At 39.5% G+C, this 26,946-nt stretch overlaps 1 protein-coding gene across 3 annotated transcripts; it reads left to right on the top strand.

Moving 5' to 3' along the window:
* Positions 1 to 1,704: 1,704 nt before the first annotated feature.
* crispld2 (cysteine-rich secretory protein LCCL domain containing 2) lies at positions 1,705 to 17,776 on the top strand. 3 transcript variants are annotated; one of them, XM_063497476.1, is made up of 15 exons: positions 1,705 to 1,826; positions 4,055 to 4,413; positions 5,843 to 5,961; positions 7,772 to 7,904; positions 9,112 to 9,227; positions 9,625 to 9,725; positions 9,808 to 9,990; positions 10,074 to 10,134; positions 10,247 to 10,313; positions 10,665 to 10,795; positions 10,919 to 10,962; positions 11,083 to 11,155; positions 11,884 to 11,959; positions 13,144 to 13,274; positions 15,867 to 17,776. In XM_063497476.1, exons 2-15 carry the CDS (start codon positions 4,144 to 4,146, stop codon positions 15,916 to 15,918), a joined length of 1,557 nt encoding a protein of 518 aa, XP_063353546.1. In that variant the 5' UTR covers positions 1,705 to 1,826; positions 4,055 to 4,143; the 3' UTR covers positions 15,919 to 17,776. The 3 variants fall into 3 exon arrangements, with proteins under 3 accessions (XP_063353546.1, XP_063353624.1, XP_063353460.1); XM_063497554.1 differs by having other exon boundaries at positions 4,014 to 4,413; XM_063497390.1 differs by lacking the exon at positions 1,705 to 1,826 and adding an exon at positions 2,453 to 2,498.
* The last annotated feature ends 9,170 nt before the right edge of the window (positions 17,777 to 26,946 follow it).

Below are 26,946 nucleotides of genomic sequence, written 5' to 3'. Positions count from 1 at the left end.
ACTTGCCATGGAAAGCCCAGCTATGGTTCGTTTGCCTATGGTGATCTTTAAAACACCTAAAACCCCCCTAAAACCCGGGGTCACTCATGATCAAACTGAGAAAAGCAGATATAACCATTTTAGGGACTGAATGAGAACAGTTTATTTTAGATTCCTGGCAGTGGTGCTTACAGGAATACAGAAACCACCATCACCATAGTTCTCCAGGCTTTCCAAAGATCATTCCAAGTTTTTCTTTTGACTTTGGCTGTTTTTTCATTCATTATCAGTCCAGTCCTTGTACCTGACCATTTTCATAGGAATGTTCTTTTTCTTAGTTATAAACAGTTTGACCTAAAATAGTGTTTTTTCACCAACAAGGTGATTTCCAGATACATGTTAGCTGAAAATTTGGCATATCCTTGACATTCTGTGCCATGAAAAAAAATGAGTAAACTGTCAAGTAGAGGACAAAAGAAGTGTCCTGTCTAAAGATTTATCTGGCTCTGTCATGATTTGGTGCTCTGTTTTTGCCAATATTGCTCGGGATCTTGTCAAAACTGATGTAATTATAAACACAGAAAAGTAACATAAGATTTTGTTCAACATGTAAAACCATCTGGATTGTATCTGATTGACAGTGGTTTAATTTTTCAGTATGGCAATGATCCCAAGAACACTGCCACTGCAGTAAAAACATAGATAGATAGAAAAACACACATGGATCACTATGAGCCATGGATTGGCCTCCCCAGAGCCCGGACCTCAGCATTACTGAAGTAGTAGGATCATCTTGACAAAGAACAAAAGGCAGCCAAGAAAAAGAATCCAAGAAGAACTTAGAGTGTCCTTCAAGATGCCTGGAGAACTATTCCTGAAGACTACTTCAAGAAATTACAAGAAAGTTTGCCTGAGTATTCAGGCTGTGCCGAAAGGTGGCCACACCAAAGATTGACTTTCAAGCACTTATGAAACGCACATGCGTCTTATACACTTTATTTCCATGGTTGTTTACACGTTTTTCAGCAAATCGCTTCACCGATTTCCAATTTTCCTTTCAAATTATAACAAAATCGAGAGTGGCTCAAGACTTTTGCGCAGAGCTGTAAGTCATGAGATAAATTATCCTCACAATGACCTGATGGCTCTTTTTAAATGGTAGCAGCACTATTTGTTTTGTCTTTTAATAGCAGTGAATTACCGGCATTTACGACCGAACAGAAAATACTTCCAGCCAATGGACAGTGGTGGATGAACTAATCTAGAAAGCATCGGCAAATTATTTATCAACCATCACAAATCCAATAATTACAACTTATCGATCCCCGTGTGTGGTCTCGAGTTATAATAATGACCCTGGAATTGGCGTAGGCATAAAAAGTTTTTCCTTTCAATTTCGTCATTTTTGTTATAACTGCTGAGGGTCCACTTACGCGCTTGTCTCGTCTGAAGCGTTTTTTCTTATCTAAGCCAAACGTAAATGACTCATTATAATCCCACCGCCTGCCGCTGGCTGTTTTGACAGACCGCTGATTTACAATATTTGTAAATGTCCTCCTGACATTAGTCTGCGCACTGTGCGCTCTGTGTGCCAAGAACATAGTCTGCTTAAGGGAAGCTGGCGAGTGGGGAGAGACAGTAATTTTTTCCTCTGGTCCTAAGGGGTCTCCTTCTCTATATAAGGCTCTCAGAGTTGCTCAGGAGTTACACAGTCTCTATGTTCCTCAGGAACACCACCAATAGCAGCAGCCTGCTCCTCTCATAAGAGAATTAACAGCTTTCCGGCGCTCAGAGGAAGCTGCACCGAAAATACTCAATCTACTGGATACTAACAAAGAAATAGAGAGGTGAGCACGCTTTCTTTCTTTCTTTCTTTCTTTCTTTCTTTCTTTCTTCGAAACAACCCGTATTTTATAATGCACATACTCTGCAACAGGAGGAAAGGCAGAACTGCCCACCTGGTGAGATTTGCTGCAGATTTATTCATGCACTCACATCGCGATATAAACTTCTGACACATTGTAACTCTGATGTTAGCAAGACACCGGTCTTCAGTGTCTGCAGCCCGGAAAATGCCGTAGCATGATGGAAACTCTATGTGCAGGAAGTAACCTTATGAGCAAAACATTTTAAGTGTAATATCGGATTTGGAGGTTATCTATATGATCAAAAGATCATAGTTCATTTATGAAAGCCTATATTTTAGAGTTCTGGGACCAGAATATAACAGAAGAAATAACTTACTTAATGATGACCTTTAAGGTTTCTGAAGAAAAAAAAAAAAAAAAGCTCGAACCCCCAAAACAATAAAATGAAATTTAAAAAAGTAATTGCAAATTACAAAAATTTCAAGTAACTGCAAAAAGTTATATAAATGATAGAATCTACATTATGGCATGTGTTTTTGTTTACATTCAGCCTCGTGGTGAGCTGGAGATGAGCTCAGTCCGTCTTTGGATCAGATAGGAGCTCCAGAAGTTGAAAAAGGAGTCAAGTTTACATAGACGAGATGTCGATACGTACGTGTGTTCAGGTTTTCTCCTCTGTCTGTCACTCTGGTATAGAATTCATGAGAGCCTTGAGAAGGGCCCAGACAGAGAAGCTGGTAGAGGTTCAGTGTGAAGACGGGGCACAGGGAAAGAAGAAGGGTGTGGCGGCTGGGCTGCCTGTTGGCTCACAGTTCCCTGAGCTGGCACAGCATGTTGACACAGAGCCGATGCCAGACCTCAGGCTGCATCTCCAGCCAAAGGGAAAGAGGTGAAGGGATTCAAGGATAAGAGCAACCAGTGCAAGCTGGTTTATTTTTCCTTTCTTCTCTGATCACCCTGACTGACTGCTCTTCTCTCTTTCTAGAAGTTTATGACTTAGGGATATTTGGTTTAGCTTTAGTTTTGGACGTCTTGCCTCCACCTTGTTGCCTTTCAGAGCGAGGTCAGGTAAAGAGTCAGTTACACAATATTATGAACCTTCCTAATATGTGTGAGGAATGCAGTGTTTTGCCTAATGAGAGCTGAGTGAGAAGTTGTCAGCTTGAACTCAGGTCTCCCTCAGCAGATCTCACTGTGCTACTTGGTTTGGCTAAAATAACTGGAGTGATACAGGATGGATGTTGTATATAATTAAGGTGCACTAGGTCCAGGTGGGTTATGTACACAGACTTTTTCATACATTTTTAGTCATGAATATAAAACTAATTTATTAGGGACACTTTATGTCATATCAATGTTTATGGTCAAATAATTGAGGTTGTTATGAATAAGACAGATCCTTGTACATTAAGACTGAGGCCACTAAAAATGATCATTTAAGCATTTAATGTCACAATATGTTACAAGCTGATCATGTACACATCACAGTGTCTGAAAAGGAAACAAAATGCCTCAAAGAATCAGCAATGTATCAGATAAATCTAATGGAAGTTTATGATTATAATTTTGTTCATGCTATATGAGAGTGGTTGATTGAACTCTGTGGCCAATATCTGTTTCATACACCTTTCAGTATATTTTATGGCACTGCAAATAAACAAAAAACACCTTCATAGCCTCAAAAATTAACGTTGAATTATTTCTTTTATACTTTGGCCTAAATAAAACCAAGCATTCACAAGCTTCTCAAAGAAATTTTGTTATTGCACGGCAGTTATTTTGGATTGCATCAGAGTCTATTGGCCCAAATAGTAAAACAGTCATAAGATGGCCAAAAGCCGAACTTATACAAAGCAGAACTGCAGAGAAAAAAAGTCAACCTTTGAGTTAGGAAATTTTATTTTACTGCTCCTCCCCATCACCAAACACTCTTCATCAGTAGGAGTTATAACATATAGCAATACAAAGGGAATATTGAAGAGTTATCAACTAAAAACAACCTGAAAGAGAGGTGACAGATATTAAAGAAGAGTCTTGCTGTGCAGTCGTTTCTAGGTGTGTGCATTTATTTTGCAACTTTATTAGAAGAAGTGCCTCCTACATTAGTTAAGTGTGGGAAGTGTGTGTGCCCATATTTTGTAATCTGGTCATTTTCTTGAATCACAGAGGAAGGAAACCATCACTGAATCGTCATTTCCACCCTGCAGATTTTATCTGGAACTGTGAAAGGAGCCTCTCTATATCCACAAGCTGCTGTCTAGTCATAAAGTATAAACTACGCAGCTCAAGTGTCAGGATGACCTGCGCTACAGTGACCTGGCCCCTTGTCCTCGTGCTCGTGCTGTTGTGCATCAGAGACTCGGCTTCCCTCTTCCTGCCAGACTCCAGCGAGCTCAGGAAGCTACTGAGCCGCTATGAGGAGGAAGCAGAGCAGAAAGGCACCAGCAACACAGCTGGTAACAGGACCCGCCGAGCCATCCTCTGGTCGGACCGTGATGAGATCCTGCAGCTGCACAACAAGCTGAGGGGTGGGGTTTACCCCACCGCTTCAAACATGGAATACATGGTGAGAGTATTGACCTATTTCAGTATTATCATGCAGGAAAAAAACTGTTATTCTTATTTCTTGCACTTGATTTTTTTTTACTTTACTTGAGTGGTTTTGCAGAATTCACAGTTCAGTCTTACATTTATTTACCTTACATTGAACCTTCAGCTCATCAGTTTAATCACTGTGTGAAACAAGCTTCTCTTTATGCCAACCTTCATGTGTTTGGCTTTACCTTGCAAACACAAGATTTGAACAGTAGGTAGGTGGGGCTTCTGTGCTCACAGTCAGCTTGTGCCTGAGATCACGATATAAGGAATATCTCCTCTAAGTGACATCACAAAGAGCCATAAGTAAGAGAAGCAGATCTTTAACCATGTATCATCATATATATGATATATATACTCAAATGATATGAACACAGGATTATATAATATATATATATATATATATATATATATATATATATATATATATATATATATATATATATATATATATATATATAACATAGCAGGTTCTCAAGAATTTTCATCTGTCAGCAGCACCAATGAGGTTGGTAATCAGGGTTTTAGTTGACATACAAAAAGTGGTGTTGCCGTAATAAAAACAATCTTTTCTCTCTGCTGGAAACATGTAGTCAAGATGTTGAACTACTGCCAGCCTGCTGTGCCACGCTTTTATGGGGAGGATAATAATGCTGACTCTGTCCTACCTGCAAACAGCTCAGCACATGCGGCTTGGTTAAAAGAGGAAGGAGAATAAGGCTGGAAAACGGAAAATTAGGGGACCGCATGGCATATTAATACATAAAGTAGGAGAGGGATTATTGTGGAGACACACATAAGCTTATTGAAAACCACGTGCTCCATAAAGTTGAGAGAAGCAGTGGTGGCCTGTGTGTCTCTGGAGTGTGGTTACACTGTGGAGGAAAATGTCTGCAGACTGTCTTTGCTCTCTCAAATTCCAGTGAACAGGCAGTGGATGTGTTTGTGTTAGTGTAAGGGTGTTTGGAGTTACAGTGGTGTCTGTGTGTGCATGTGTTAGCGACCACCAAAAGGCTGGAAATTTACTGAAGGGATGTACTTTGAGGGGCCATGGTGTATGGAGTGTTCAGTCACTTCACAGTGCCCCCTCCAAGGTGGGAGTCAGGTATCTTCTCTGTTTTCCACCCTCTTGTCCACTGCTATAATAAATCCCACTGAGGAAATTTGGATAATTCAGCTGTGATTGCTAGAGATTTGTAGTGGACCAAGGCCAAGCGCCAGGAGCTCCGCTCAAATGTCACCATCTAAGGATAATGTTGTACTTGTGTGCGGCTTAGTTTCAGCTTAATGGGAGAAAAGGAAGTGCAAGAGCAGAAGAGCAGATTGAGGGAAGGAAAGCATAGTGTGGATTGCACTTGATACAGCAGGTGACGAATGATTGTTTTCTTATATGCATGCAGATTTGGGATGATGAGTTGGAGCGATCTGCCACTCAGTGGGCAGAGGAGTGTCAGTGGGACCATGGACCTCAGGACCTGCTCATGTCTATTGGACAAAACCTGGCAGTTCACTGGGGCAGGTGAGACACATTCTTGTTAAATATGAATTTTTTATTGCTTTATTTTGGATCATGACTTTTCTTCAAAATCTGAGAAAAAAGTCATTGGACCTTATCCTCTTCTATACTTGTAGATTATTTATTAGACATTTGTAGGAATGCTATCACCTTTGATGTTGAATAACCATCTAACTGATGTCATGGACGTTTTTTTATGTCCATTTGAGATGTGTGGACATCCTTGTTAGAATTTCCGGCAAGAGAAAGTTCATCTAAATGTGTATATAATGTATATATTAAACAAAATAAGGTAAGTTCACTACACAACAAATAAACTGTAATTTAGATGTAAAAAACTGTAAATGGCTAAAAAAAAATTTTTTAAGTGATGCTAGCCATCTGTTGACAGCCATGTACTGACCACATTACCTTGCTGTTTAAAAAACAAAACAAAGCAATGAATTCCTTCTTTGCAATAGTCAAAACTTTATTTGTCACTTTGTAAGAGTGTGAGGAGGCTTGTGTACTACATGGCCTTCGATAGTCCTTTGTCTATGGTTCATTCACCTTATTGTGACCAGTTTTGATGAAGGGGATAACACCTGGTTTTCAGCCATGTTTGCTGGGTAATTTGTATTAAGCAAAACACAGATAAAAGACTTTAATCAGTGGAGGTGAGCTTGTTAATCAACATGGCCATGCCCCCTAATATTAAGTCTTGGCAAAATCCAAACAAGTGAGTTATAATCCCACTCCTCCTTTCAGCTGTGCAGTTTTCGTTTTAAGTTAAACCAAAAAGGGTTTGTATGAGTTTGTAAGAATTCAAATTTCATAGCTAAAGTTGGGTCTCAGCTCTTTAAGGTGGCTGCTTGATCAACAGGAGTTTTAAACATGCTCTAGGACTAGCACGGTGGATCTGTTAGTCAGTCAGTCCACCATTTTTAGCCCAGAATAAAAAATCTTAGCAGCTACTATATGGATTAAGAGCAACTTTATTTCCAATGCTCCTTTAAGAAGATTTGCAATAACTTTTCTGAAAGCTACAAATCTGAACTTTAACTGAGTGGCAGTTTTCTTGTAGCTTTTTTGTACCAAGTGACTCCTAAACTTCCTTATAAGAGATTATCATCAACTCTAAGCAAAAGTGATGAGTGTTGTACTTGAGTTACTTAAACTATAACAAAAGTGTCAGTGCATGAACCATAGGTATTGCTAGTCCTTGTTCATATGGAGTCTGATATGAATGAGGTTGTGTGTGTGTGTCCAAGTGGACATCAGACAGTAGGCCTCTGTGTTTAATAGTGTATGGCTATCGCAGCAGGTGCCCTTCCAGGAATCTGCCCTCATTCTCACAAACCCATTCCCCCCTTCCTACTCCCTTCTTTTCTTCCTGTGCCAAAAAACCCTGATGCGGAGTCATTTTTTTCACTCCCCCTCTGCTCTCCATTTATAAGCTCTGCACGTTTCAACACCGTAAAAAGAGATGTTTATAATAGGAGCTAGAATTGATTTGTTAAACTGGGAAGCTGTGTTTAGCTTTGCTCTAATTCTTTTTGTTGTTGTCTTTTAGCTTGATTTGATTCCCTCTGTTATGGAGGGAACAGACTGCTGTTCCGTGTGCCAGGTTAGATTCAGACTCATCATTTGAGGACAAAAGGGAGGGCGGTGGGTAGAGCAAGGCAGGTTCATGTAGTTTCTCAAGTCTAGCCAAAGCACCTGGCAGATACCCCAGATGTTTCCCTTTTGCCCCTGGTACCCTGTGACTGAGCCTACTGTCTGTTTGTGTGTGTGTGTGTGTGTGTGTGTGTGTGTGTGTGTGTGTATCCTACAGATACCGTTCACCTGCCTTCCACGTCCAATCCTGGTACGATGAAGTGAAGGACTACACCTACCCCTACCCTCATGAGTGCAATCCCTGGTGTCCAGAACGTTGCTCTGGGCCAATGTGCACTCATTACACCCAGGTGAGACAAATACAAGAAAAAGGTTTGTCATCTTTGTTTGAAGCCCACAATTAACTCTGCATAGCATAACACAACTGAATCTCTGACTTAAGTGTTGGTGGTCAAGTCAGAATGTGGGTAATGTAGGCACCATATTTGGACAAGTAAAAAGAATACATGAAATTTCCACTGCACCATCTGCTGCATTGGCAGTCTGACAGTTTAAATTTAAGCTGGTGGACTGCTCTTTTAAGAAATCCCTGAACAGTAACTTATAAACCTGCTCTTAACTTGATCAGTTACTACAAGAACCTGCAAAGTTTGATAACTTGATGCAAATAATTCAAGAGAAGTGACAGAAAAAGTTTTTTTTTTTTTTAAAGAAAGGAAGATGCTCAAAAGAAACAGAAATGAATGAGCCTACCTCACCCTTCCCCAGACATTGGGATGTTGGGATGAGTTTACAGAAACATTTAGACTCCTCCCTGAAACCTGATCGCTGCCATATGGTAGTCATTTTCATCCCACCAGACATGCCACACCGTTTGACCTGGATTCTTTTGAAGATGCTGCAGAGTGGGCAATGCCAAGTCTGAGCATCACCACCTTTTCTCTGTAAGTGCTGATACACGTGCAGTCCAGGCAGTCAAACCACATTTTAATCGCACTGTCCTGGATTACCAGCACTCACCAGCTGACTCACTGCTTCCACTGAACATTCCTGAAGGGGGAGAGTGCACGTTTGGGAGGAAAGCTTGGAGTCGCTTTCGAATATGATGTCTTGTATTCCCTGTCAAATGGCACATCATTCATCTGCAACACCACTGCAGGAGCTTTCCGTTTCGTGAGCTGCGTTATTTTACTGTGGACAGTTCTGGGGCTTGGAGAATTTCTTTCCAAGTTAAGATATTAAAAACTGACATGTCCTCCTTCTTACTGGATGATGAAAATACTCCCGGTTGTGTCACAGGGCAAACTGGGTTCACGTGATGACCACGTGACTGGGGAAGAATAACAGAACAGGCAGTCTTGGAAATCCCAAAGGCCTCATTAGTTATAACTGCCTAAATAGGTGCTTCCTCTGGAATGATGGTGGACCTATCAGTTGTGAGGAAAGAGAGGCAGCAAATCTAGGTTACAAGATCAACAGTTTACTTTTCTGTGTGTCCTTTCGGAAATTGTACGTGCTAATGTTTGCCATTTACTCCCCCCCCCCCCCCTTTTACAGTTGGTGTGGGCAACTACTAACCGAGTGGGCTGCGCTGTGCACGTGTGCCCAAGGATGAACGTGTGGGGAGAAATATGGGAGAATTCTGTTTACCTTGTGTGCAACTATTCCCCAAAGTAAGATCAGTATTCCTCCACGCTGCACTGATCGTTAACACCTCTGGTCTCCAGGCTCTTGTTTACATACCTTCTCCTTACAGGGCTCACAAAAGCTGCATTTTGAGTTGTTAATATAGTTGTACTGTAGATAAGAAACACTAGCTGTCCAAAACATTCATATGACATATTGTTGCCATTAAAATTCCTCCAGAAGTCAGAGTAAAAATAGTAATTATGAAGCACGGGGAAAGAAAATAAGAGCAGAGTAGGAGTTTGTTTTCCAGACAGCCTATAAGATGTAATTGCCTTAGAGACAAAGAGGAGTGTTTTTGCTACAAGGTCACGAACCCAGTGACGTTAACTCATGGTTAATTTCCACCTTACTCAAGACGCCCATTGTTCAAAATTTCTGCAGGGGCAACTGGATTGGAGAGGCCCCATACCAGCATGGCCGACCTTGTTCCCAGTGCCCTCCAAGCTATGGAGGAGGATGCAGAAATAACCTTTGCTACAAAGGTTAAAGAACCCACACAATTTTCACTCAGTCATTTTAACATTAAACTGGTTACCAAGCTGAACCCTATCTATCCTTTTACAGACTCTCAGCAGCCAGAGATTGAAGACATGAATGAGGTGGAGAAGCCTCAGGTCCCACTGCCACCTCGTACCACTGCCAGACCTAAAACTATTGCTCCAAAGAAACCTGTGTCCAGACCCTTCAGTCCCAAGAACACTAATCCCAGGACAACGCCTTCAAAAACTCCCAGCAGCACTTTTCTTGGTAGCTATAGCAACTGTATACCTATCAAAATCATCATGAATTTTAATATTTTACACTTTTTAATATGTTTTTTTCCCTTGCAGCTCACAATATTAAGTGTGAGACAAGACTGCGAGATAAGTGCCGTGGCTCAACCTGCAGCAGGTGAGGTTATTTCAGTGTGTTTTCATGTAAAATTAGTTTAAGATTTGCAAATAAGATAACACTTTGCAGTATCCACTCACTGTGGTGGCCAACTTGTTTTCTGACTCTGCAGATACAATTGTCCTGCTAACTGTGTGCAGAAGAAAGGAAAAGTTTGGGGAACTGTCACTTATGATGTGGTGAGTCTGTCCTGTATGAAACAAACCTACTGCATCATGCAGCAGTTTATAATGGGACTGTAAACGTGGTTTAGTCTGGTTTCACACTGGACAACAACATATAAGGCACTAAATAATATCTCATATGTATCCTGTATGTAAAATAGGCTTCAGGACATCCAACTATTAGATTTTTCCTAAAATTCCGGTTTTATCATTTATCCTAATTTAATGAGTGTTGTGTTCACATTTTTTAAATTCTTTTCTTGCAATATAGAACTGTTTTGATTTTTTTATTTGCTTTGTAATTAAGAGCTTTGCTTTGCTATTTTTACAGGATTTTCACCCAGCGTTTGTTTTTCATTGTTTCAGCAATCAAGTATTTGCCGAGCTGCTATCCATCATGGTGTGATTGACAACAACGGAGGACTGATCGATATCTCCAGAATTGATAAGTTACCATTCTTTGTCAGATCTACAAAGAATGGCATTGAGTCTCTCAGGTAAATATATGTACTCTGAAGGGAACATATAGGAAACAAATGTGCCTGCTTCTGTGATTAACACAATGAAATAATTTGGTTTCAGAAGACTTTACAGGTTTCTAAATTTGATGTGTTTTACAGTAAATATAAAGCTGGAAATGCCTTCACAGTGGCCAGAGTGAAAGGTAAGTGGAGCACTGCTTTTGTTCGGAGGAGCTTTGAGTCACGATTGTGTGCTGATATGCACTGCTTTCAGATATATATTAGAGTTTTAAGTGATTTTCTTTTCTCTCTCTCTGTGACAGAAATGACAGCTGATTGTTACACCACAGTGGCTGAAATCTGCCCTTACAAAGAACCAAACTCACACTGTCCAAGGTGTCACCACACATCCAACATTTGATTACTCAAAAACAGCTTTTTACTACAACAATAGATGACTTAATTTAATGTTTGTCCTCTCAGATAAAAAGTAAATTAAAGTAAATGGACACTTGGTGTTTGTATTAGTTATTTACATTACTGTACAAATGTTCTGAGACACCCCACATTTCTTTATATTTTGCTAGGAAAATGGGAAATAGTTTCTTGAAACGTGAAAACATACATAGAAACATAGTGTAAAAGGCTAAAATAGAGTTTTTACAATTCTGATGGGCTACAAAGTCAAAATTTGGTACGAGCACCTTTATTCTTCAGCATACATTAATAGTTTAACAAACAATAAATATATCCCCCTGAAGATTGTCAGGTAAAAGGACATGACTGAAAATATGATAAAACACCCCAAAGAAAATCAAGAACAAGAACAAACAAGAAAGTCTGGCTTCTTGGAAGCAAAATATGAAGAAATGAGGGGTGGCCCAAGACTTTTGCACAGCACTGTATGCATATCAAATAAATAGTTTTGAATTTAATATAATGCAGTTGAGAATAAAATGTAAATGTTTGTCTTTTTGGCAACTACATCTGTTAACTGAGAATATAGGAATACTAAATGAAAGTGCTAAAATATTACCACTTATTGAAGAAACCCCCCCATAGCAAAACATCTTTCTATGACTCTTGTCTGTCAGATTTATACTAAAGTGCAATTTGTTTCTCAGAGTCTTCTGTCCAGAGAACTGCAAGGCTCAGCCCTCATACTGGTCACCTGTTATTGGAAACAAGATTTACACAGATGTAAGTAACACTAGCTTCCAATCTGTATCTTCTGAATTAAGGGGTAATAAACCACAATCAAGTAAATTTATGTGTTTCAGTTTGTGCAACTAATACACGACCTACCTGCTGGTGTGTACTTTTATGTGCTTTTAAAGTGTATGTTTTATTCCAGTAATGCTAGGATGGTAGGAATAAAAAAATAATAATAATTAGTTGATTGTTTATTATAACTTGTTGGCCTCCTCAGCGAAAAAGGGGAGATGTCTGAATGATTATGTCTGCATGATTATGTTGCATGGCCATGAACAACAGCTGAATCATAGGATCATGGAGAATTGGAGTAATGATAAGGCAAACCGCAGACTTTGTGGAATGTGTTCGACTCTATAGGGCTTTACTACTCAAGCATTATCTCAAACTAAGTGCCTCTTTTTCACTGAAGAAGTCACAGAAAGAAATACTCTTAGGAAGACTGGTTTAGAATATCTCTCTGAAGTGACTTAAAAAGATGTTTACAGTGGAGAGGACACTGTAAAGTGCCCTTCAGACTAAACATATCAGATGTAAAATGTAAAAGCTTTCATGTAACTTTCAAAGTTTATTTTAGAGCTGCTAATCTGCGAATTCACATGAGGTCAATGCTGGGTTTAAAGAGCTTAACCACTGATGAAACTGACTCTTAACCAGATCACAGGTCCTCTGAGGTCCTGAAACAAGCACACTGACTCATAACAAATGCCCAGCACCCAGGAATGCTTCGCAATCTGAGGCACCCACATCTGTTTCCACAGTGGTGTATAAGCTGAATGTCGGTTAAACATGAGGCATAAACTGTCTGGTTACAATCTCTGGTAGGGTGTATGGACAGTCTGATCTATGTTTGGAGTAGAAATGATTGATTGTACTCCAAACTGTTGATAAGAGCTCATGGTCTGTTTTGCTGGAGCCATACTTCTGGCTCAGACTCTACTCCTTGAGTCTGTGTGTGTGTGTGTGTGTGTGTGTGTGTGTGTGTGTGTGTGTGTGTGTGTGTGTGTGTGTGTGGGTGTGTGTGTGTAAGTGTGGTTGCTGACGTCTTTCTGTAAAATATATTTTATCCTGTATTAAACAATTATTAAACTGAAGTAATGTTTGCACAGTGAAAAAGTGGTTTTCCATCTTTTAAAATCCTCTCTCAAGTTCGCCATATCTTCTCTTCACAGAACTCCAGCATTTGCAAAGCGGCCATCCATGCAGGCGTAATCAAACCCAATGGCGGTTTTGTTGATGTTTTGCCTCTAGACAAGAGAAAGAGCTACATAGGAGTCCTGAGAAATGGCATCCAATCTGAAAGGTACTGCTCCACAGGAATTTTAGAGATTACTATTATTCCAGACAACTATGTTTAAAATGTAGCCCTTTAAACAAGCAATTGGCAACAGTGAGGAGTAAAAACTCCTTTTTAACAGGAAGAATGCTTCGGCAGATCCAGGCTCAGTTAGGGGCAGCCATCTGCCACAACTAGTTGGAGGTCAGGGGGGAAGTTAGGATAGCAAAAAGGCACACTGTGGGAGAGAGAGGCAGAGTTTAGTTATCAAACAAAATATAGTAATGGTGTATAAACACATAGAGAGGAAAAACACATGAGTAAAGAGGAAAAGGTCAGTGGATCAAGGGAAGCCCCCAGCAGCATCAGTAACTCAAGGGAGGGTTCAGAGACACCTGTTCCATCTCAAACTATATGCTTTATCAAAAAGGGACAATTTAAGACTAAACTTTTCCCCAACTGGGGAAAAGCTGGGGCCTGATAGCTGAAGGCTCTTCCTCCCATTCTACTATTGAAATCTTTAGAGGCCACAAGTAAACCTGCAGTCTGAGAGCAAGGTGCTCTATTGGGATAATATAATACAATGAGAACTTTAAGATATGATGGGGCCTGATTTAAAAACAAACAACCAACAAACAAACAAACAAACAACCAACCAACCAACCAACCAACCAACCAACCAACCAACCAACCAACCAACCAACCAACCAAACAAACAAACAAACAAACAAACAAACAAACAAACAAACAAACAAACAAACAGCTATTCTATAATCTGCTACAACACATGTAAGAAATCCTCTGGTGATTTTTGTTTTTTTTAAACAAAGGTTCCATTTTAAGGCAGTTAACTTGTAATACTCTTCAGTCTCGCTGCAGTCGGCTGAGTTGGTTGTGCAAAATTCTGACATATAATTTAGTAATATTTTCCCAAAACCACTAGCCAATAGTAACAATAAATTGGACAAAATGTTTTGCTCAGGGAGGCCTGCAGATCTGCGCTGTTATTGTTCTTTCTCTGTGTTGACTTGCAGTGACATCAGGAAGCCAGCAAACTACTGGCTATGCAGGTAGATAATATCCTGACTTTCAGTCCTGCAAGCTAGTCTTGTTACCCTGACAAGGGAAAACAGCAGCCAAAGAGCAAAAGATCATCTTCTAATGTCTGGAGAAATGTCCCTTATGAGAATTCCCTAAACTGTAAGCTGTACAGAGATGAGTTTCTTAGTATCTCTTTTAGGAGGAGTTAATTTAACAACAATCAAATTAAAGTTAATCTAAAGTGGAGTTTTATATCAAATTTTGTATAAAGTGTAGTCACCAAAAAGTCTTTTAAATGAAACTGAAATAAAAACCAGAAGCTTGCTGAAATTTAGACAAGTAAACTGTCCAAGAGAGTCTGAAATAGAACAAGGCACTTTTAGCTGCTCCCTTATTTCGAATGGGGGAACCACATTGGATTTGTCCACATGTTTGTTTTGGCCCCAAATTTTACACCGGATGCTTTTCCTGATACAACTCTTCCATTTATCCAGGTTTAGGACCAGACCTGAGATTACATTAGCTCGTGACCCCTTGAGACTGGGTTTGTGTCTCCTCCCAGTCTCAAACTGGGGATCTGTCGTGTTTAAGGTGAATGTGTTAACCATTACACCTTGGAGCTGTAAAAGAGAATATAAAATATGCCAGAGAAAGGTGCTTTTATTCACTATACCCTATCTTGATTTATGCGCACTGTAATACTGCAAGTAGTGGGTTCCCTGCTTGCACACCATGCTTCTCAAATCAGTCTCACATCTGTGGCCGGCTCCAGTGGACTAAGCTCAGGCAAAGAAGCCTTGTGGCCAGTTCTAGTGGCATATGGGGTTGTAAGAGTAATGGTGTGGTTTGGTGTGTGGACGGCCCACACATGGGATCTTTGCTTACTTTACTCAGGCATTTCAATTGAGTGTGCAAAGTGCTGAATGGTCAAAAGCATGCCAAGTCTTATTCTCTGAAATCTAATGCAGAGCTGTGAAGGTTTCACTCGGGGCATTCGGATAGGAGGTCAGTAGATGGCTGAGAGAGAGTCTGTGCCATGTGCCAACATCATGGCAGGGTGGGCAGTTTGGATTGCTGGGGAAGTAATCACATCCTATCCAATTACTCGAGGTTGGAAATGCTGTCAGCCACTTAGAGTGCTTTCCTATATGGACAATTATCTGTGATTAGATACCAGTTGCACTGGCCTATCATGATTATCTAGCATGGCAAGACTTTGAGATATTTCCGCTAATGAACAAATTACAGCCGTCCAGTTTAACACATGAGGTAATTGGAAGATTCAGACACAGAAACACAAACACAATGAGTGATTCTGCAAATGTGTCCTTTTTCCCCCTAAATGTATCAAGTGCACCATGACTGTGTGCTTTTGATGGCTCTGATTGGTTGAGGAACTGGGGGTGTCTCATTCGACTTACAGGAGCACACAAACTCACAAGAAAGCAAGATTATTCCACATTTGCTCCTTCACCTTTGATCAGGCTTCTGAAATCTGCTTCTTAGAATTTTGAAAGAACATACTTTTTCATGGTGTAGTGATAAAATTAACACTTTTTTTGTCATGTCCATTTGCAGCAGAAGCAACATGGAGGGAGGATCCTTCCGAGTCTTTGCTGTGAGGCAGTGAGACTTAAGTTCAGTAATCTGAAGACCAACAGAGTCACCTCAGCTGCTCTCAAAGAGAAGAAAGTGCCCATAGCTTTGATGCCATGGCTGTTTGTCTGTCCCATCTGACTGACAGAAACTTTCCCCACTCAGTCAACAAACAGTAGTCATACAGTAAAATTCATCCAGTCATCCAACACATTGATAGTCCTTCATGTTTCTTCATCTTTTCTTAGACTTACATAATCTGTGAATACAGAATTTTTTAAAATAAATATATTATATAAAATGCATTGAACAGCTGGTGCTGGAAGTTTTGAGTTAGACTTGTTTTGCAAAAAGCAATATGTTTACATTGGTGTTCTTATTACAAATGTCATTTGTTTTTCATACACAGGAATGTATCCAGATCACACTGTATTTAATCATTGTGTACAGAATATATTATATTTTGTTTTTTTTAAAGAAATAATAACATGTTTAAGTTCTAGCCATTTAAAAAATATATAGCCCTCTTCTTCATCATTGCTTTTCTAATTCTTAGCAGCGAAGTCCAAGTTTAGTGTGAGCAAAGATGTTTTGCTGGTTTGGTTGACCAGAAATTTTGAAGCAGATACAAATATTCTGCGAATTGAATGTGTATAAAGGCAGCAGGCACTGCTGGAGAGAAGTAATATTTTCCTTAAGAAGACTAGTGTTGCTTCAGTGCCTGCCATGTGGAGGTGTTCGGTTAATGGAGAGCTGATGTAGGTGAGACAGTTTGTGCACTTATAATAATAAGTAGTAACATCCCAATTTATATTTATTAACTGCTCAGTGCTTTCTTCTTTCCTTTGTTTCTAATAAATATATTCCATGAAAATGCTAAATGCTCCCCACCCCTTCCCACGTGAGACCGTTGAATGTGTTGCATGTTTCAGGTACAAAGAGTGCTTTTTGTTTAGAGACTGGACCACGTTGTAAAGGTTTGAAGGTTTTACAGATTTAAATTTGTCATCAAACTGAAACTCATGCACTTAAATAACTAACACTGTGCAGAACACTTAGGAGACAAGTGTAATATCTCTCACCATAGTGGATTAAAGCATGGTTGTGTTTGGTCAGGTCTGATTAATATTTTTGCTCTGTACCCATCTTCATTTAGCTCTGTGATATAATTTTACATGCACAGACATGAGGGAATGATACTCATTAGAAACTAATGAAATAAATGTAAAGTCCATTTTGTGTAGAAGCGCTGCCCTCCTGCAAAACACACCCAACATCTTAGTCCCATTTAGCCCGTTTAACCTACCTACTGGTTTTCTTCTTTTCCAACTTCCTGTCTCTTTATCCTACCTCAGTCCTATCGCTGTGCTTAGTATTTAGATCTTTTCTATGTGGGAATTTTGTGGAAAACGCTAAAGGTTTTGTAAAGTTGTGGGATCTGTAAATACTAAGATTTTTGTTTTTGAATCATCTTTATACAGTAAGATTAAAATTAAGTAATTGTGTGAATTTGTTTCAATTGTCTTGGATGTATTGCGTTTATACAGGTTTAGGATGCCTTCTATACTTTTTGCACAGTTTGAAAATCGAGTGTCTTACAAATCCCAATGTACACATTTCTTTTTTTTTCTTTTAAATTAAAAAGTCTTGTCAAATATGATATTTTAGAAATCATTACGCATCATGGGTGTTATTTTGTGATTTCTTTGTGTGTTTGTGAGCAATAATATTTGAAGAATGAGCCGCTTTACTAAGTAAAGGATAATATCCATATCCAGAAAAGTGAAGCAACCCTTAGCTTACTCTTAGCTACATAAGGTCCTGACTTCATGACCATGAAATGTTACAAGTCTGGCTTTAACTGGTGTCCACAGTAACGTGGTTGAAACCAATGCCTGTGCAGATTACAAAAAAATGTATTTTAATAAGATCTTGTAACTGTATTAAATGTACTTTGGCCTCAATGTCAGACTAAAATCTGTGTGACATGAATTATGAATGAAATTTAGATCCAGGCCACCCAGGATTTGTCCATTATCTTTGGAAGAATATAACTGACCATGTTCATAACCTGGCTCTGCTTCTTGTGGGCACAAGCATAATGGGCGGAGTGGAGCAACACAAATAGGGATCACTTCTCACGGACTTACACATAATCTGCCAATAGGGTCTTAATAATACAGGAAAGAAGAAAGAAAGAAAGAAAGAAAGAAAGAAGTCTGTCTGCATGACTATAATATCATCATCTTGTAATTCCAATTTAAAAATCAAGGCCAAAGGTCATGTGTTATTTATGATTGGGGTAAAGGTGGCTGAATGGAGGAAGAGGGAAAAAACAATCTTGTAAGCAATAATAACTCCTCATAACCCCAGGGGTTATATGAGAGGCAGATGTTCAGTTTCAGTTAAGCCCTTGTTGGACAGGACCCTGACTATCCTACTGATAAACAGCTGCAACTGGCTTGTGTGATGACTGTTTTACTCCCATTGTCAATGGAGATAAAGATTTGTACTCGCCCAGTAAATCCCCTGTCTGCTAAGGGAAAAAAATTCCTGGTTTCAGACCAACTTTATGTTTTCTTGTGCTCAAGAAGTGCTTTGCAAACAGGCTGTTTTGTTGCATCACAAAGGACTCCTAGGGTAAAAGCAGAAGAATCTCATTTGTTTGTTGCTGCAGACATTAAGACCCCTGAAGGGTTAAAACTCACAAATACACTCTATTTTCCTCATACAGATGTACAAACAGTGCACATTACTTTCTGCCTCTAATGGCATCTTCTCTTGTGTTGCAATTTTGTAACTAACCGACTCTAATAAACTTTATCAGTATTAATAAACCATAATTTTAAGCTCCAGTTTAAAACTTGAGTCTTCCATAAGACAAGAAGTGGGGTACACCCAGGATAGGTCACCAATCTGTCACAGGGTCAAGACAAAGAGACAGACCACCATTCACAGCCAGGGGCAATTTAAAGTCACCAGTTAACCTAACCCACTAACTGCATGTCTTTGGACTGTGGAAGGAAGCCAGAGTTCCCAGAGAGAAATCACGCAGACATGGGGAGAACATGCAAACTCTACACAGAAAAACAAAAAACAAAAAACAGAGTTTCGACTATTTCCTTAGAAATAAGCTACGTCTTTGGGCTACATGTGACACAGCAGCAATAATGTTATTTTCCCAACTGGTGAAACATCTAAATTCTTCAGACACTTAAAAACAGAGGTCAAGGACTATAAATCCAAGAGTTTTTAAAGAGCTTTTAAGAGTGTTTTGAAAAAAGAGGGCCAAAATAGCCGGCGACAGTGAGCATCTGCCTCACTCGTGTTAAACAGTGTTCCAAGTTTTACGTTAGAGACATGTAACCTATGCAGAACTTTACACTGATTTATCAATTTACTGAAACTGTAAACATTTTTGATTGAGCCTGCTACGTGTATCGATGCCTATAAAATGAATTCTGCTGACACAGATATTCCTTTTTCCCTTTTTCTGAAGCAGCAGCATTTGTGTTTTTGGGCTTGTTACTGTTTAAATGTCATGGATGCACTGTCACAAGAACAGACATTCATGATTGTTTATTAAATCTGATGATTTTTCATCATACAGTAAGCTGACCTTTGTGTTTTTGACAAAGCTTTGACTCAGCTTTGCATGAAATGCTGTCTGACGTGTAGCACTCATACAGTAGGTGCTGCTGAAGTCTGAAACACAGAGAGAACTGCTTTGTGCTTTCATTTGCAATTTTAGATGATTACAGTGTAACAACTTTGTGTGTGGCCATGCTAACCGAATATTGACAATTTTATTATTGTGGTTTTGGAAGGAAGGACGAGAGCTTATTCCAAGCATAGCCTGTATATACCGCAAAGGACCTCCCAGCAGTATTTTGATCGTTGGAGAAAAATTTGTTGTACAACTCAAATTATGTGATTGTGATGTTAGGTTTTTGGTCAAAACAAGTGCCAAAAGAGACAAAGCTGAGTTTACGCTTATTAATCACAAGATTGCTCTGAGATTTGTAGAAACAAATGGAGGAAGAGGGCTTTACCAAATCTATTTAAAGGGAATATGTGGAATTTGTTTTGGCCCTGGCAGAATCAAATGTTTGCTTACATGATTAATTTATTACTTATCTACATTTTAAGGTTGCAGTACAACAAAGGGTTAGATTCCTAACTACTGATTATCACTATTCTGCAATAGCAGATACATAATTTTTCCCCTTTTTGTGTCGTTTATTTGGCGGCCTCCAACTCATTTTGCTGCCTACCAACCATCGTATCTGCTGTCTTACTTCCCTTTGGTAATAATTTGTAAGTATCATCCATACACACTGTGCTACATCCTCTGCATCCAGCCTCACACCAGCACCTGCGCCTCCCACAGCCAAAAAAAAGACATCCATAAAGACCCATAAAGGTCCACTTTGTTCTGGCTGTCTGGAAATCCTGATGAATGGCAATGCTAGCTGGTCCACCAGTTTGACACCAAGTTTTTTTTTTTTCATGTTGGAGAGACTTTCATCCTTTTACCTCATCAATGATTGGTCCAAATTTTCATAAAGCCTATTCATTCATTAATATTCCTCATCTGGTAACAGTCACGGTTACCAGATGATGAATAGTAATAGTTTTAGCTATCATCTGTCCTTTCCTCTAAAAACAGGTGGACAGTTGCGGTCGTCAGTTAATTATCTTGACAATTTCTGCTTGGATTGCTGAGATATTTATGCAGACATTAATCTTCTTCACATGATGAACTGAAATTCCTCTGGAAACTCATTCTGTACCAATCTCAAAAGCCACAGCTTGAATTTTGGTTTTGGTTTGGTTTTTGACCAAATCCTTTTCAATTTGACATCAGCTTTAGCTAATATGTGTTAGCATTCTAATACCATAAAGGAAAACATCATAATTGTAGTCCATCGGAATTACATTTAACAAAATATTAGGCATGCACAAAGTGATAGCGGAGAATCTGCTCAGACATAGACTCTCTGTTTTGGTTATGGTAAGAAAACCATTTCAGTTAGACAAACAGGGATTCACTACAACTGAAGAATAAAGTTAAAGTTTGGTGCTTGGGCTTTGAGCTTATTGCTCTCTGCAGACATAGATACAAAAAACCTGCAGAGTGATAAGTAAACAGTTCCTCGTTAACCTGTGGTTATGGAGGTGTTGAAGCAACACTGACATATCTGAGGGAGTCATGAGAAGTTCGGAGCTGAAACTGATGGCTGAAAAAAAGGGAGTGTTTGGTATTACGTGAGATGAGCGATGTGTGATATATGGGCATGATGCATGCAGATCGAGTTGTGTCTGAAGCAGTTTGAAGGCGTTGCTCCATTTACTCTGTCAGATAGGATGAATAGTCTGATGTTTAAGTGACATCCAGCAAAGAGGCAGCCAAACCACACACGGAAATTCATGTGATGACGCGCTGCTAAGTAATGTATCCCCCTTGCTGGTTTTTTTTGGTTGGGCTCTCTTTGTTTTTTCTCGACATGAGAGCCAGCGCAGTGAATCCCTGGCTGGGTTCCCCAGGGAACCAGTTTGAATTCTAGCCCAGAAGGAGGCAAACCCAGGCACGAGAACAAAGGCTGTTTGTCAGCGAGATGATGATAAGTCTGTGGTGATGGTGTGTAGTCAACCAATGTGGACTGGAACAGTTAAAGCTTCACGGCATGGGTAGCTCTATAAGCCCCATGTATTGGGCTGAAATGACAGGACCTCAGTGATGTCTGTGTTGACAGACACATAGACAGTTTTTCTTTCTCGCTCGTGACGCACTTTTACTCTTGGAAGAGTGCGCCGAAGATTCAGAGCCCACTGATCAAACAATGTTGTGCGCACATGCTTATGCCTCATTCAGCAGTATGGGTTTTGTGGTATAGACCATAATCAGTGCTGTTTTGAATGAACACTTTAGTCCATCTCAAAGTATTGATATATGCAAATGTGCGATAACTAAGAAAAAGATGATCTTGAAGTTGTCTTGCTCAAACTCCTCTCCAGGAGACTGGTCAACCAACGTTTGGGCACACAGAATAACAACCTTCAAAACACAATGGAGCTCAGTGATTCTGTCTCCCAGGAAGAGTTCAAAGCTCTGATAAAAAAATAGCATAACTGTAGAGTTCAAATGCGACCCCTAAACCAGATTATTTATAAATTATTAATACGTTGTTTATTTTGGTGTGTTAATTTTTACCCCATGTATGCAGTTATCATAGATGATTTTAAGATTTTAAGTATACATAACAAAACTTAAAGATAAAGGCAATGATACATTCCAGCCTTGTGGAAACTGAGAATTTGGCCCAAAATCATCCTTTACATCATAAAATTCATAAACATAATACTGAAAACAAAGACCCAAGGAGTTCTAAATGTTGAAGTTTAATAAAAGACCTTCTCTGCACAACAACACTCAAAACAATTCCCGTTATTCCAATATTGGTCCAATAAAATGTGTGAAAGTATTACACAATCCTGCTGTTAGTAAAACAGTGTAAAGACAGTGTTTTATAGATTTCATCACAAAAGGATCTTTGAACCTCAGAGTCAGGTTTTGCTTACCAGCATCACACAGTGGACACATAATCACATGCTACTAATGGACCACTGCTCCTTTTGTAACTCTTCCACTTGCTGTTACCCAGCCAGTTTGGTGAACATATGAATTCAATGAGTGCGTTGGCACTTTGTTCTGAGAGGAGCAGCGAGACAAGTGGAAAGTTACTCAGAAGTAAACAAGACTTGAGGCCAGTGTTATTATCTGTTTAAACAGCTCTATCCTCAGTAAGTTTGCATAAGAACACAACCAGTGTTTCACAGAAGAGCAGGAAGGAATACGATGCTTCGGTCAACCTCTGGTTTGCTCAAGTGTTCTTTGAGAGGCTCCGAGAGTTTGGATGAAACTGACCTTCGCCTTCTGTGGTCTCCTCGTCTGTCCAGTCATTGGCAGCAATGATAAAAGAACATATAAACACTTCCCCCGCTGTAAATACAGAAGCGAAACTGGGTGTAGGGTGAGCTGAAAGCAATTATTTATTTTGTGAAAGTTAAATGGAAACAAAATGCTAAATACCCTGGATATGTTATTTACACGACTGCAGTTGCACATCACTGTTAAGGGATCTAATGAGCTTCCTGCAGTGCAGCAAGTACAAGAAAAACTTGCACTGCCAGATGAGTTTCACTCACAAAATTATAATTGCAACATTGCTATTAGGAGCATTGCACGCTTAAATATCATTACCCTAAGTTGGATATGTGATCTTAGGGTTTATTTTCAGTTTAATTTTATACAACTCCACTGCTGCCCAGCTATGTGAAGGAACATACGGGTGGTGATAAATCTCCACTCTAGCACCTCTTGCATTTGTCAGGCTCTTTTTACGAGTGGAAGACAAAAGGACTTTGATGAGCTAGAGTAGCTCTTACTCCACCGGAAAAGGAAAAGTATCCCCACAATCATTTGACCTTTTATGATTCAGAGAAAAATTAATCTTCTACCTCTAACCAACCTCAACCTAATGCCATAAGTTGAGGCCATACTTATAGGGCGCTCGGTATAGTACACAATGCAGATGTAATGGATCCATCACACTTGACCAAGCAGGACTCCAAGCAGATTATATAACAGACAGTCTGGATGTGCTGTACATTGCATTAATATACACTTTTGGTGTTGGCACATGGATACCCTTGTTTTTTTTTGTATTTTATAAAATCAGATCAAGTTTCCACTCCAGATATGGCATATATTTGATTTGGCAGTTATTTATTTATTTTTAAGGATTTGTGTCTAACACTACGAGAGTCAGTCACTTATGATGCATGTAAATCCTCCAGTGCTGCAACATTGTAAATAACTCTAATGCCAGTCCTGCTTCATTAATAGTGGTTTGCACAGAGCGGAATCAACAGCATCTCAGAGAAAGCCCTGAGGCCACTTTTCCCATGTAACTGATGTCAGCAGGCAGTTTGCGCTAATGTTGGCAGTGTCTATTCATGCCAAGACAAATGTCAGCTGAGGCCTCACTGTCCAGGTCCCAGCTTGTGGTAGTGAGTTTATTATATTAGACTCTGAAAATCCCTTCTAAGCTGCCTCGTGCCCAGTGGTACTGTATGGGGCTCTGGGAAAGGTTGGGTTCCCAGACAGAAAAGGCCGTGTTGCTCATTGGTGGCCTTTTCCATGATTGTAGGGTGATGCAAAGAAATTATTATTTTTTTGTTAGTAGTGTATTTAAGAATTATCTCATTTTTATTATAGACTGTAAAATTCTCCTGTTCTATTTTGGGAGTCACTGGGAAATGTTTTCTGTATGTTTTCTATTTTTAGCTTATACTTTAGTATTACACATTAGCTTCAGACAGCTTGATTAATGTATGTTGGATTTGCTTTGCTTTGTGTAATTATGCACAATTTGTTTGAACAGTTTTCACTCTATAGGAATGTTTTCTCTAGTTGTATCTGGACTTTACTTAACATGCACGAGAGTCCTCCATTATGTTATCGTGGTATAAAACACAAACCAGAAATGTTTATTTTTTCCGTTCTGTATTTTATGGTCACAAATTATTATAGCAAGTTCATTGCTCTGTTTGCAAGTGAACTACGTATGGGTGTTGAGACAACCATACGTAGGGAGATAGTGGGGTTTTGGGAATGAACTTACTAAAAAATAAAAAATATTTCAGGGTTGAGGTTATGATGATTCCTCTATGTGCAGTTTTTGCTTTCTAGATTCAGTGAATCATGTAGGAAAAGAAGTAGTTCTCCTGATTCTGGGGGTAGATGTGAACTTTAGGGCAGTGATGGCGTAAATTAAAAAATACAAACACACGAAAAACAATAATTAAAAAAATTGAAAAAGATGGCGGGCTGAGAAATCTGAAGGATTAGAAATAATTAATCCCCAGCTGCAGAGTGTGTTTGTTGCACTTGGACACCACTGCCCAGAAGAAAGTGGGTATGTCCTTAGAGATGATGACCAGAAGCCTCACGAGACTGTAGTCACAGTGATAAGAGTTTATAAACAATGTGGAAATATAGGCCATGCTTGCTGTTCTTCATCTAATTTTCAAACACTGTCAGATACATTTCTTTCTGTTTTTAGTATGGCTGTTATTGTCCCATAATTTATCTGCTCCTGTTCTTTGAGCCTCTCCTCTTTAAGTTACATGTTTTCAAAGCTTCTATAAGCCATCTCCTCATTTTTGTTCTACCATCACCAATGCCCCGACTCTGGAGGAAGTCCAGTCTCTGCCTCTTGCAATTTACTACTATAATTTACTGGACAACATAGAATGTTTTGTAATTTTCCCTCTGTACTTTGAATCACTTGAATTAAAGACTTTCAGCTTTAATTCAAATGATTTTATAAAAATTCTGCATGAACTGTTTAGAAATTACAGACATTTTTATACACAGTCTCCTATTTTCAGAGGCACAGCCCTGTACACTTCCCAGTTCATCCTGCTGCTTCCATAAAGACTAGTGGTGATGTTCCACTGCCAACCAAACATGCACATGTTTGACATGCAGCATGCTTCAGATCATGAGCTCGTTCTGTGCTTCTCCATACTTTTCTCCTCCCATCATTCCGGTACAAGTTAATATTGGTTCCATCTGTCCAAAGAACCGTGCAGGCTCTTGTTTGATGTTTTCTGGCAAAGTCTAATTTGGCCTTGTTTTTGAGTGTTTTGCACCTTCATGTAAACCCTCTGTATTTACAGTAATGAAAGCTTCCTGTGATTGTAGACTTTGTTATGCCGACCTCCTTGTGATTGTTTAAATGTTGTGAAATTGTTTTTCTTAACCATGCAAAAAAAAAAAAAAAAAAAAAAATGCTCTCATCGTGCTCTTCAGCTCAGTCTTCTGTGGTCAGTGTTGGGGAGTAACGGAATACATGTACCGCCGTTACGTATTTAAAATACAAAATATGAGTAACTGTATTCTGTTACAGTTACAGTTTAAAAAGGTGGTATTTAGAATACAGTTACTTTGTTGAAATAAATGGATTACACGGCAGTATTTTCCTGTTTCATATTGTCGCGGGTCTGACTGTTTGGGTTTTGTTTGACAGCTATGTTGTTATTCCAGGCGGCAGCGTTACGGTTGCCATAGTTACAGGGTGACGCTCTCTCTGCGACTGTGTGTTTCCTGGGTGAGAGAGCGCCTTTTTGTTGTTGTTGTGCTAAGTTAATAGGCAGAATGCTACAGACATAGCCCTAAAGCATGTAGCCTGATGGGCAATGTAGTCCGTGCTGCAGGGAGAATGGACTGCCATACCCGTTATGTGTCTGTGAGCGAGGGAGGGAGAAAAAAAAGGAAAAGTACGAGTTGTCACCGAGCAGAAACTTACGGTGGCCCCTAGAGACAAGTTTGCAAGTGTTCTGGAGTTTGTACGTGCTTTGTCTCTAGGGGCCACCGTAGAAACTGGAGCTGGAAGCATGTAAATATAATAATAACCACTGCAGCCAAGAAGAGTGCCTGACCAGCCCAGTTGTAAGTAAGCTATTAAGACTCGACTGTACACCGTGTTCGTGTTTTCAATAAGTTCCGTTGGAGCAGCCTTTCAACGCCTCTCTCTGTCTCTCGCTAGCAAAGTTGACCCAGACAACAAAGTAAAGCTAGTTTTCGGCTACGAGCCCGACACGAACCCGACGTATTAGCCAGAGGTCCCTTTACTACGGTTCGGAGCCACGGACCTTCAGTAATAGTAATAAATCACACAGCAATAGGACATTCATGTAGTTGTAAAAAGCATGATCATATATTAAGTAATCCAAAGTATTCAGAATACGTTACTCTCATTGAGTAACGTAACGGAATATCAATCAATCAATCAATCTTTATTTATAAAGCACTTTTCATACAAAACAAACTGTAGCACAAAGTGCTTTACATGGTTAAAAGCAGCCCACCCCACCCTCCCACTCATTCCCCGCACTCTCATTAACAGAAACGGTCATGGATACACACATCCCCCCCCCCCCCACACACACACACACTTAAATGTTAAATATGTTACAAAATACATTTTGGAGC

Source organism: Pelmatolapia mariae, linkage group LG1 (genome assembly GCF_036321145.2).
Source record: "Pelmatolapia mariae isolate MD_Pm_ZW linkage group LG1, Pm_UMD_F_2, whole genome shotgun sequence".
NCBI lineage: Eukaryota > Metazoa > Chordata > Actinopteri > Cichliformes > Cichlidae > Pelmatolapia > Pelmatolapia mariae.
This window is presented reverse-complemented; position numbering and strand designations above follow the sequence as displayed.